Source organism: Vicia villosa, linkage group LG3, assembly GCF_029867415.1.
Source record: "Vicia villosa cultivar HV-30 ecotype Madison, WI linkage group LG3, Vvil1.0, whole genome shotgun sequence".
NCBI lineage: Eukaryota > Viridiplantae > Streptophyta > Magnoliopsida > Fabales > Fabaceae > Vicia > Vicia villosa.
Window position 1 is genome coordinate 17624784 of NC_081182.1, and position 12698 is coordinate 17637481.

A 12698-nucleotide genomic window follows, 5' to 3' on the forward strand; every position below is an offset into this window, starting at 1 on the left:
TAAAAATACAAAATTCTTCCTCACGTATGCCAAAATCAAGAACAAAATCGAGATGATTTATTCTTTTTTTATTGAAAACCAGGTTGTTTTTAAGAAAGATACTATTTAGAGGCATGTTGAAAATCATTTCAAGTCCTTATTTAATCAAATTTCTAATATGCAAGACAATGGTTTAGTTGATGAAATAATCCATTCTTTAGTGAATTATTCAACTAACAATTTTCTCACCAATATACCTATCAAAGATGAAATTAGTCATGCTATTTTGAACCTAAAATCTGATGTTGCACCAGGGCCAGATGGGTTTGGAGCTTTTTTTTACCAACATTATTGGGATGTCATCAAAGTTGATGTCACAAATGTTATAACTCAATTCTTCCTTCAAGATTGGATCATGCCTCGCTACAATTCCAACACTTTAATCTTGGTTCCTAAATGCAAGGAAGCTGACAATTAGAACCAGCACGGCCCTATAGCTTTATCCAATTTCAAATTTAGAATCATCACTAAAGTGTTAGTTGGTAGGTTGGACTCAATTCTTCCTTCTCTAATCCTAGGTTGTCAATAGCGCTCTATAGTGGTGTAGCGTAGCGGTAGAGGACCTCGCCGCGACGCTTTTGCGCTGCTAACCGCTATCTAAAATAGCGGAAATAGCGGCCGCAATTTATGGAGGCGTAGCGGTGGAATACCAGGGCTATAGCGGTTTTGTAGCGCTTTGCAAACCGCTATTGTGAATATGAGGTCAATACTATAATTTTGAACTTTTTTAAGTGCAAACTTGTATTTTTCCCTTTTATTTCACTAATATAAAAGCTAAAAGTGAGACATTAGGTCATTAAAATTCTCTCTCTTCACTCAAATCAGCTGTCATTCTCCTTCTCCCCTGTTTTCACATCACGCTTACACCTTTTCCCTTCACAACAAGATCTCCTTCTCATTCTCTTCATAACAAGTTCAACGTTTTCTCTAATCTTCACAACAAACATCAATCTTTCTCAACCCTATTTCCACTTTCCTCCTCACCTATTCATCTTTTTCTCATCCATTCACATCTACTTAGGAACCATGGCATCATCATCTTCTTCAAGTTTAAGTTTAATACCTTGCTACATTAATGTCTAATGGAGATGAGGAGTTGGAGGTGGAAGAAGAAGTGTTTGAAATTGAATCAAGTGATGAGCAAGATGATATTAATATGGTGGAACTTATAAGTGAAGATGAGACGAATGTCATTTAGTCATTTTGTTTACGTTTAGAATTTGATTTAGTCATTTTGAGTACATTCCTAATTTGAGTCATTATGTTTGGTTTATGTATGTTGCAACTTTTGGTTTATATCTGCAACTTTTGTTTTTAAGTCATTATGTATGTTGCTGGAACATATTTTTAGTATTTATGTATGTTTTTGGAATCTATTTTAGTATTAATATTTTCATATTAAGTATTTACCTTGATTTTTAAAAGCAAACAATAGCGGTCATCCCGTTATCCGCTATGCCACATTTGGGAGGTCTGGCGTCACGCGCTGCTATCTGAGATTAAAAACCTAGCTCTAATCTCTCACGAGCAAAATGGTTTTATGAATAGTAGGAAGATAAGGGATAACACATGCCTTGCTTCTAAAGGTATGAACCTTCTAAACCATAAAAGTTTTGGGGGAAATGTTGCTTTCAAAGTAGATATTTATAAGTCCCTTAATTACTTAAGTTGGTCCTTTCTTCTCAAAACCTTATCAGCTTTTGTTTTTTTGAAAAGTTTTATCTTTGGATCAAGATAATTCTAGAACCTGCTCATCTATCTATAGGCATGAATGAATAAGCAAAATGGTTTCTTCAAATTTTCCAATGGTGTGAGGTCGGGTGATCCACTATCTTCTATTCTTTTTTGTCTGGCAGAAGAAGTTTTGAGCAGAGTTATTGCTAAACTTGTTGAAGACAAGAAAATATCTCTGATGAAAGGCTCTATAAACAATATGGTTCCATCGCATACCCTTTATGTTGAAGACATAATGATATTGATTTTTTCTTTATCCACCTCCCTATGGGGGTCACCCCCAGCGAAAATCCCAAAATACCCCTGCTTCGGAAATGAACTTCCGAAGCGCTTTTTTTTAAAAAAAAATTCCTTAATTCGGAAGTGCATCTCCGAAAACACCTCATGGGGGGTGTCTTCGGAGATGAACTTCCGAAAACACCTCATGGGGGGTGTCTGCGGAGATGAACTTCCGAAAACACCTTTGTTCAGATTTTGGGAGGTTTCGGAAGTTCATTTCCGAATTATGCAGAAACTGTGTTTTTTTTTATGTTTTTTCTAAAACAGTCTCGCATTTTAATTAAACGTAAACGCCAAATAAAATAAGCAATAGATAAACTGAAAATACTAATATGATAAATAAACAAAAAAAAAATACTAATCCGATGAAAATAATATATACAAACCGAAAAAAATAAAAATAGTGTGCTAAAGATACAATTCGATAACAAAAAATATATAAACCCGACCACTACTGGGTGTGCCTAAACCTCTCGCCCTGAGACCTCCTCTGCCGCCTGTATGTCGCCGCACGGTCCGCATCAGTGACGATCATCTCCATCACGGCGACTGCCTCTGGACCGCCCCGCACCACGATACCTCGACCCAATGCGTCCCGCCCAAGCATCGATATCCGCTGACAGATCGACATGAGATCAATGGCGTGATCATCCTCGGCCTGCTGGTTCTCCAGGATCTCCTCGTGTGCTGGCCTAGGAGCGTCGGGAATGTCGGGTCTCAGAAGAGGATGTGACACCCGGTAGAACCATGTGACGTATCCCTCCTCACTGTGCCAGTCCTGGGTGACCCGAGTGAGACGGTACTCCAGCCGTACCACATGATCCTCCCAATGCTCCCATATGGCAGTGAGCTGCACTCGGGTCACAGTGTCGGGAGCAGCCTCAAAGGGTGACTTGGGTATCCGCTGCACGAATCCGAACTGACGCATGCACCGCTCAGGGAGATATCGAACCATGATGCCGATCCCGCAAGCCAACCAGCCAGAATAAAGTGCAATGCCGTCAAAGGGGACAATCCGAGCGTAGTCGATGAACGGCCTCCAGGTGACGTCGTCGTGCAGAGTGCGGTCCAGGTATCCACGGTATGGTCCCACCGTATTGTTCCCCCTCTGGAGATCGTATCTGGCGGCCCTAGGCAAGGCGTCCACGTACGCAGGATCGAGGTGGTAGCCGTGGATGTGGGAGAAGTAGGAGATGATCCAGCTCTGAAGCAGAAACAAGATAATGTATTAAAATTAAATACGAAACATATATAAATAAATAAATACGATAATGTATTAAAATAAAACGTACCGTAAGCAGTGTGCAGGATCCGACCAACTGCCTCGTCCTCCAGTTGGAGGCCTCATTCAGCTTCTGGTAGAGATATGCCAGAGTAGCTGACCCCCAGTTCCACTGGTGAACGGTATCCAGGTCCATGAAATAGCGGAGGTAGGCCACGTCGACGTACCTGGCACTCTTGTCCACAAAGCATGCAGCGCCTACCACATGCATGTACCCAGGGCCGGTCCTTTGAATTTGGGTGCCCTGGGTGAATCAAAAGAGTGGTGCCCCAATTTTTTTTTTAAGAATAAATACATAAGGATAAAAGAAATAATTAGATAAAATCTTCTATCAGCAGACTTAAGAGAGCCAATTGTTTGATCTATAATATATATGAAATAGTGATTTTGGAAAGACTCTTCAGCAGACTCAAGATTCAGTTGTGTGGGTTGAGATGGATTTTCATCATAGTGTTATTTTATACTAATTTTACGTTTTTGAATAAAAATACTTTCAATCTCCATTTCATTTCCAATCTTTTCAGCACTAGCCTTAGCATTTACAAATTCAAATTCTCTATATTTTTTCAAATACTTGATCAAACCTTTTACTAGATTATACGCATGTCTTTTTTTCTTATAAACTTTTGCTAATTTCATTAACAGCCGTTAACAATTCAAACTAAATAATCATAGCTACTAAATATTCAAAGTTTCCAATTCCATGAGTTGCTAAAGATTCGGTTTCACTCTTAATTTTGGGATCATTATCTTGTCCAGCTAGTTGAAGTAGTGCTTCTCTTACATATGAAGTTTGAGATTTAATTGCATATACACTATTCACATGACTTTCTCAACGTGTTTGTGACAATGGTTTAATAGTTAAACCTTTCACATTGTCTCTAAGAATTTTCCAACGTCGAATGAGAAAATACAGTATAAATCGATTGTAACACTCTAAAAAATATAGTATAAATACAATATAAATATGTTAGCAGTTTGAATTAATACATTGCATATATTACTTATCTCACATATCTCACGTAATTTCCCTAAAAAAAATTTAATAAAAGCTTTCCAAAATTTATTAATACAACTTGAATCTAAAATTGGCATGGTTAAAAGATTTCTAACCTATCAAATAACATTATCAATAATATAAAAAATTCTCTATATCATTATTTTAATTTTTGTGTCTCAATTAAACTCTTTAGTTGCTAAAATTATAGATATAATATTAATTGATTTTATTTTAGGAGAATTAATTGATTTTATTCTATTCTATATTTTATTCACGGGAAATTACATTCTTTTATTACTTTTGACTTTGTAGTGTCCCTATAATTTTGTAAGTATTTTTCAAAAATAAAATTCTAACAAGTATTTTCATATTAAAAAAATTTCTTTTAATATATATAGGGGTAAAAAAAAAGTTTTTTGGTGCCCCTAAAATTATGGGGCCCTGGGCTCCCGCCCCGCGAGCCCGTGCTCAGGGCCACCCCTGCATGTACCAGCACCGGAGAGCGCAGCCGCGGTGGTACTCCCTGAATAGGTCGTTACCCTCCTGCTCGGCCTCGACCGCCGCGTCCAGGTGGAACTCAAAATAGAGGCTCAGTGTGTTGAACCGGACATGACACCCAGAAGTCGAGACGCACTCCAGGTGAGCAACCTCGCGCGGCATGCCCAAATAGTGCATCATCCACTCAATGGCCTCGACCCTCTGGATCCTGGAGTGGTCCAACAGCCACCCCCTGATGGGCAGGTGGAGAAGACACTGGACGTCATGCAAGGTGATCGTCAACTCCCCCACCGGCAAGTGGAAAGAAGACGTCTCCTTGTGCCAGCGCTCCACAAATGCCCCCTGCATGCCGGTGCTGATGGTGGTGTACCCGGTCATGCAGAGCCCGCTAAGCCCTGAACCTCGCACATGGTCGTTAAACCACTGAGCTGATGGTTTAAACAGACCGAAAATCTTCCCGGAGTGGTTCACCATTTTCAATGGCTCTCTCTCCTGTTACAAAAAAAAAACAAATAAGCGAGAAATAAACGGTAAAATTATAAAAAATGGTGACAAATAAACGGCTAAGTTAAAAAAATACCTCTCCCTCCTAGATCCGCCGAGCGACGTGATCCTGGTAGTGAATCAGCAGGGAAGTGTCAAAAGGCCCTCCCGGATAGCTATCCACCTCCTGCTCCTCCTGCTCCTCCTCCTCCTCGACTGGAGGGTCAACATCTGGTATCACCTCCTCCTCATCCCCATCCTCCTCCTCTCGCTGGCGGAAGAAGATACCCGAGCCAGCCTACTCCTAGAGCCTGAAGCAGATGAACTCTCCACCAAGTCCTGTGGAACGCGCACACGGCGTCCCCGGCCCCGTCCCTGGTCGACGCCAGCTGCGCCGCCGCCCGCTCGCGTCTAGTCGACGTAGTCTGGGACTCCCTGCCCTGTCTGATGCGTGCTGGCTGGTTGCCTGACATGTTCCTGTAAACAATCGAAATCGATTAATATGCGAGACAAATGAAAAAACAAAAAAAAATGCACTTCTGATACAGTTCGGAAGTTCATTTCCGAAACTGGGATGGAGGTGTTTTCGGAAATGAACTTCCGAAACACCCCTGCGCAGAGCTTTTCTGCAACCTTCAATGGCAGACCCCAAAATCAAAATTCAAACCTATGTATACACATTTTAAACATCCTAAATATCACTATAAACCTAACCTAATACATTTTTTGCTATTTGTAAACACCCTAATATACATTTTAATCATAGATCTTAAAATCAAAATGCTTACCTATTGAATAGATTGAAGGACTTTAGAATGTAATAGAGCAAGTAGATGGAGCCTTTGAGGTAGCTTGGAACTGGTTTGCACAAAAATCTCTTTGGGGTTGAGTTTGAAGAAGATTAGGGTAAATGATTTGGGGGAGGGGGCTGTTTTGCTTAATCTGCAAAACGCGCAGTATTTCGGAAATGAACTTCCGAAAATGTGTTTTCGGAAATGCATTTCCGAAATAAGTTAAATTTTTCAAAAAAAAAGGCGCTTTCGGAGATGCATCTCCGAAAACACCTTTTTCTTACATTTCGGAAATGCATTTCCGAAGTCAGGGGTAGTTTGGGTTTTTCACCAGAGGTGGGCTAGAGAGTTGGGAGGTTGGCAAAGAAATTTTCATGATATTTTATAAGGGTAACTCGAGGTCCATCAATACTCTCTCCAATCTCTTGGCAAGATATGCTCAACGTTCAGGCCAAACATGTAATGCTACCAAATATCTTATCTTTGCAGGTGCAATTGACCAGTCTAGACACAAGAGTATTGATGACCTTTTTGGCTTTAATATGGCCTTCACTCCTTTTATTTATCTAGGTGCCCCTGTTTTTTTTTTTTTTGCCGAGCTAAGAATATCCATTTCCAATTCATATCTAATAGAATTATACTTAAGCTTACTGCTTGGAAAACTAGTATTCTCTTTGTGGATGAAAGGCTTAAACTAGTTAAAGTTGTTGTTCATGGCATGTTGATACATAACTTGATTATTTATAATTTACCTTGTGGTATCATAAACAATAGAGGCTCGGATGAGAAATTTCATACAGGATGGGGATTTGGACAAAAGAAAAGTGGTCATTATAGCTTGCCATAAATGCTACAAAAGTTACAAGGAATGAGGCTTAGGATTAAATCCTTGAGAGTTCTTCACGATGCTGCTAGTCTTTATCTCTGTTGGTCCTTGGTGCTGACAAATTATAGTTGATATAAACTTTTTTGTTCTAGAGTCTTTCAAGGCAACAGAGTCATCTCGCATCATATTGACTCATCTCATTTGAAGTGGACTCAAGAACCATTATTGTACTATTGCAGAAAATTCAAAATGGCTTCTTGGCGATGGTAAGAAAATTAACTTCTTGTTAAACTGCTGGATGGATATTCCTCTTGTCAAGAAATTTAGTATTCACCCAATGTACCACAACACTCTATCTTACAAGATTTTAGAATACTTACACAATAAGGTTTGATCTCTTCCCTCAATCCTTGAAACTGTTATTCTTGAGTTGTTGAACTATATATCTTTGTGTTTCATTCTCAATAATTGTATTGTTGACATGTTGGTTTGGTCCGGCACCAAGAATGGTGATTTAAGCCTTAAGCAGGCATATAATTTTCTAGTTAAACCTTATCATTCAGACTTGGATTGGATTTCCGTGGAACCCTTTCATACCTCCGTCTAAATCTTTCTTAATGTGGCGTTTTCTGCACAACAGACTTCCCACCGATGAAAACATGACTAGAAGAGGTTTTGATTTTACTTCGAGGTGTTCTTTATGCAATAGAGATTGTGAATATTCATCTCACATTTTCTTTGACTACAATTTTGTGTCTCACATTTGGAAGTAGTTATCAGATTCCTTTAACATTCACAGGCCTCTAAAAAATTTCTTGTACTGCAAGCAAGCTATGAGAAATGATTGGTCACCTCAATTGATCGTTACCTTCAATGCTAGTCTTGTTAGCCTTTTTTCAAAAATTTGTAAAGCTATAAACTATATAAAATTTGTTGGTAGGATGGTCCACTAGAAAACTCGTGTTGCCTTCATAGCTGTCACTACCAATTTTGTGGGAAAATAAACCACAAAGCCTCAAACTCTTCCATGGACAATTTTAGCATCTCGAAGAAATTAAAGATCTCTATTCATCCTCATAAAGTCAAGAAAACCATAAACATCCTTTGACAACCTCCTAATAGGAGTTGGATCAAATGTAACATTGATGGCTTTGCTATAAGTGTTCCCTCTTCTTGTTCTTGTGAAGGGAATCTTCAGGAATGAGGTAGCTGGTATCATGGGAAGCTTTGCAAACTTTTTGGGTGTTGGCAATGTATTATATGTGGAGCTTACTGCAACCATGACAACAATGAAGCATGTTAGGGAGAAAAATTGGGATAATCTTTGGATTGAATTCGATTCCACAATTGTCGTGAAAGCTTTTAACAATTGTAACCTTTTTTCTTGAAAGATAAGATCTAGATAGTTGAACTGTGTATCTACTATTCTTGACATGAGATTTTTGGTTGCTCATATTTTTTGAAAAGTCAATGGTTATGTGGATTCGTTAGCCACCATTGATATCATGTCTAGAGCTAACAATTGGTTCAATTTTGTGTATAGGGATATTAAAAAAGATTTTATGTTAGATAAGCTTGGTACCGCTTAAGAAATTTTGGTTTGATCTCCTTTGTGTAACTTGTTTTTTGTCTTTCAATATACTTGATCTATTTTTTTTTTTTTTAAAGAGTAGATATTGAACAACTAGTTATTAACTAATAAAGATATTTCAAAAAATATGTTACAGATTAAAAAGAATAAATAATGACAATAACTAAATAACTTTGAGAAAGTGAGCTTATTTTAATTCTGAAATATATTTAAAAATAGATATTACTTTAATATAAAAACTCAATTTATATTATAACTATCCACTTTCATATTATTTTAATATATTATTTTATATTTTTAAAAATTTAAAAATATAAATAAAATAAAATTCTAAACTATTTCTGGGAACTTTCATTATTTACGAAACAAATTGATAGGAATAAAATTCTTGTAATTAACATTTCAAAGAATAATATTTTTGAAATTGTAATTTAAATCCGTCAAACAGACTCACCCTAAGAAATATGGACTAATAAAGATATTATATATTTGAGACTATTTTTATGATTTCTTTATTCTTAAACTATAAAAAAAAACTAAATAAACAATTGCATATTTTTTGTGAGACTGTGAGATTTAACTTTTGAAACACATTTTTTAATGTATTTATACATTCAAAATAAACTTTAATAAAATTATTTATGTTTGAAAAAATGTGTGAAATGTTATTAATTAAAAGTAGTTTTAAAAATATATAGTATATTTAAAATAGAAAAGAAAAAAGGGGTTAGAAGATGAGATCGATTTAATGAACCAATTAGATAAAATAAAATAAAAAATATAATAATTGATGGTCAAAGGAAGGGACGAAGCGAGCGAAGGCAGGGTTGTTGTTATTGTGTTTTGAAAGAGAGAGAGAGAGAGTGAGGGATGCTGGAAAACCCTCCGCCACCAGAATCTGCCACTGCGGTGAAGCGCTATGCTCCACCCAATCAGAGGTTTTTTCATTCTATTTTCTCTTTCTTTTTTTACCATTTCTAACTATTACTTATCATCATCATCATTTTCCTGCAGAAACCGTTCTACCCATAGACGCAAATCTTCTGGTTCGTTACCTCTCTTTCTTTAATCTACAAACCCTAATTTATTATGATTATCCCTAATTCTTCTTATTACTACTTTGCAATGTTAAATAATCCCCTTTTTGTTTCACCTTAGTTTTTTTTTGTCTTCCTCTCCCTCCAGGAGTTAGGCTACCCTACCTCTGATAGACTCTCTTTGCTACATAATCTATCGGTGTCTTCTCCACACATACTCAAACCATCTAAGTCAAAGTTCAATTATCTTAATTTTAAAATTATTTGTCACATAATTTTATACACTAATTAGTTTCTTCTGTACATCAACCAAACTAGCCTCCAATTTTAGTTTACATGAAAATTGTAGGGGTCAAAAGTAAAATTTTAAAACGATAAACATTAATAAACAAGAGCTTCAATCCTAGCTAAAACATTGAATCAGTGGGGGTCCAAGGCACCGTGGACTCATAATAAGAGTAATGAATTCAGACTTCAAGCATGGTCTTATGGGAGAGAAACTAAAAGTAATTTCATATGAGGATTACTGTTTGTTACTCTTAGCCATCAGATATGTGTAAAATAAGTGGTTGAAGTCGGGGAATAAGTCTTTATGCTCTTGGTACATTTGGATTTCTCCCTCCTTTTATTTGTAATGTAATGCATGTATTATGTTTCATTTATATAACTGATATCAAGCAATGGTAAAACTTTTCACCCATTTTGTTCGATTCTAATTTGTACATGTCGTCTGGTTTCTATCAAATTATGTAGATCGGCTTGATCGAACAAACAGTGCTGGAAGTGATTTAGAAAAGAATCAAGTTGCTTCTTCAAGAAACTTTCAAGTTCCAGACCATGGAGATGCTAGCAGCAGTAATATTCTTAATGAGAATCATTATTCAAGATTCATTGCTTTAGAAGGCTGTAGTAGCAGTGCAGCTTCCCAGCTTCTCAATGACCGTGAGCCTACCCTTCCTTTTGTTTGCAAAAACTTGTCTATTTTGGGTTATTAAGTTTAATATTCTTTAACCCTAGTGATTTCTGTAGTTCATTAGGTTTTCTCATTAGAACAAGGTATAATAAGTATCTGATACATGACAAATACTATCAATTGGTTTGCATAGGATTAAGATATGAAGATTTTAGGACATAAGAATATATTGATCTTGATGGTTTGTTTAGGTTTGTCCATGGAAAAGGGGTGATAAGACCAATTTTTAGTTTTATTTATTTAACATGATTTGTGCTTCTTCATTCTCTATGAATTCCCAAAGTACTTGTTTGTGTTATGTTGAGTAAGTTTCCTTGACAGATGATTGCCAACTCTCAAGTCTAAAATAAATAAATAATTTAACACTATTAAGAATTATTTTGCTTATAATGAATACATGTCTTGCTTTTACATGATTGTGTGCTTTTTGTTTCATTAAATATTCTGTTGTATTTCATGTTTCATCTACTTAGCTATCCACCAATCATTATTTATTGCATTAAAGAGAAGAGTGAGGGAAGGGTGGGTTGGTAGGGTATGAATTGTTACTTTGCTGTTATTGGTTTGTTATGTCAATATCATTTATTAACTAACAATACATGTTATCTCTGTTGGCCATGAATTGCTGTTTCTAGGTTGGACAGCTGCAATACAGTCCTACAATAATCCCAAAGATTCATCTGGTTAGTGGGCAATCATCAAAATGACTACCTTTCCAATTTTGTGAAATTTGTAACTGTGTTTACTATTTAGTGTTGATGGAACTTCAACTTGTTTTGCATGTCTCAAAGTTTTCTCCTGAATTGAGTTGAGGTCACCGGTAAAGCTAAGAAATAATTCAAAATAGTTACCTTTACAATAATTAACCATTTGTGTTAGGCCAGCAGGTCTTTCTATAATTCACTATAAGCTTGGCAACTATATATATTCAAAACGTGATATAACATGCAATTGCAATACTTACAAGAATTTGGTGACTCGAATCGAAATACACTGTTCCTTATACACTTAATTAGGGTTTGAGGGCTCATCTCAACCACATGCAGTATCAGTAATTTGGCCTTTTCCTCAGTAATTTGGCCTTTTACTCGTGATTTATTACATTTATTCGAACCGATTTGATAGTACAAACTGAGAAGACTTATTAAGTGATGGGTATCGTATCGTTATTCTTTTAGTTATGGTGTCATTATTTAATTAGCTTTGTGGTGTTGACTCCCTTAGCTTCTATATTGCTGTTTGGATGTCTTGTTTAACCATTTTTCGCCTCTGTGAGCATATATTATATATGCATCAGTGATATCATGAGCGACCATTGTAAATGCAGTGATAGTAGATTATGTGCTACATATGATAGGTTAGGCATGGGCTTGATTTCTGCTTATTAATTTTCTTTTTTTTACCACTTTCACATTTCAGAAAAACCAGTTATGTATTCTGGTGGGACATCAGTTTGGACTCAATTCAGGCTTCCTCATCAGGTAAGCTTTATATTAAATCTCCTTCCCCTCCCTCTTGCTTTCTAAATCTGATGTGATCTTTTAATATATATTTTCCCGCAGATTATGTCTCCAGCTGCGAATGTTCCCCCTTCTATGTCACAGCGGGACTTCCTGGGAGAACTTCGTCGCCAAATGCAGAGCACCAATTCTAGTTTCAACACATGATGGGGGACTTGGATTTTGTGATCTAGATATTGTTTGTTTGTGATTTTATAATCAAGTTCTTGTCACAGCTGAATGTTTTAAGAACACTTGACTACCTGTTTGTGACTTTGTAACATTGACATGTCCAACTCGCCACATGATATATGCAAGACAGAATCAGAATATATGTGTCGCGTGTGTAGGTGTAAATTGGGTAAGGATTGAGCTCCATGTCTTTGGTGATTTTTTCTCCATCTTTGGGATATCTTACATTATTAAGCTTACTCTATAGGCTTGCTAAGTACCAGTACTGGTTTTCATAATTTTATCAAGGTATGGTGTGATTTTATTGTTCCTGAACTTCCCTCTGACTGATTCCGCAGAAAGAGTTGAAAAAACGAAGGAATCAATCAAAATTTTGAAACTGATTGAAGCTTTTCAAGATTCTGAAAACCGAAAGGAAAGACATGTAAATACTCTTTTTTTTAAGTGAAATTTAAGCTTTTAGGAACATTCCTG

General features: G+C 36.6%; 1 protein-coding gene across 1 annotated transcript; it reads left to right on the top strand.

Moving 5' to 3' along the window:
- Nucleotides 1-9305: 9305 nt before the first annotated feature.
- On the top strand, nucleotides 9306-12486 carry LOC131660477 (uncharacterized). Its single transcript, XM_058929721.1, has 6 exons — nucleotides 9306-9461; nucleotides 9538-9569; nucleotides 10314-10502; nucleotides 11169-11216; nucleotides 11953-12014; nucleotides 12096-12486. Exons 1-6 carry the CDS (start codon nucleotides 9394-9396, stop codon nucleotides 12198-12200), a joined length of 504 nt encoding a protein of 167 aa, XP_058785704.1. The 5' UTR covers nucleotides 9306-9393; the 3' UTR covers nucleotides 12201-12486.
- The last annotated feature ends 212 nt before the right edge of the window (nucleotides 12487-12698 follow it).

Coding starts and splice junctions, on each gene's coding strand:
- LOC131660477 (XM_058929721.1), top strand. CDS start 9,394: ATGCTGGAAAACCCTCCGCCACCAGAATCTGCCACTGCGGTGAAGCGC. Junction 11,217..11,952: donor TAATCCCAAAGATTCATCTG/GTTAGTGGGCAA, acceptor TTCACATTTCAG/AAAAACCAGTTATGTATTCT. Junction 12,015..12,095: donor AATTCAGGCTTCCTCATCAG/GTAAGCTTTATA, acceptor ATTTTCCCGCAG/ATTATGTCTCCAGCTGCGAA.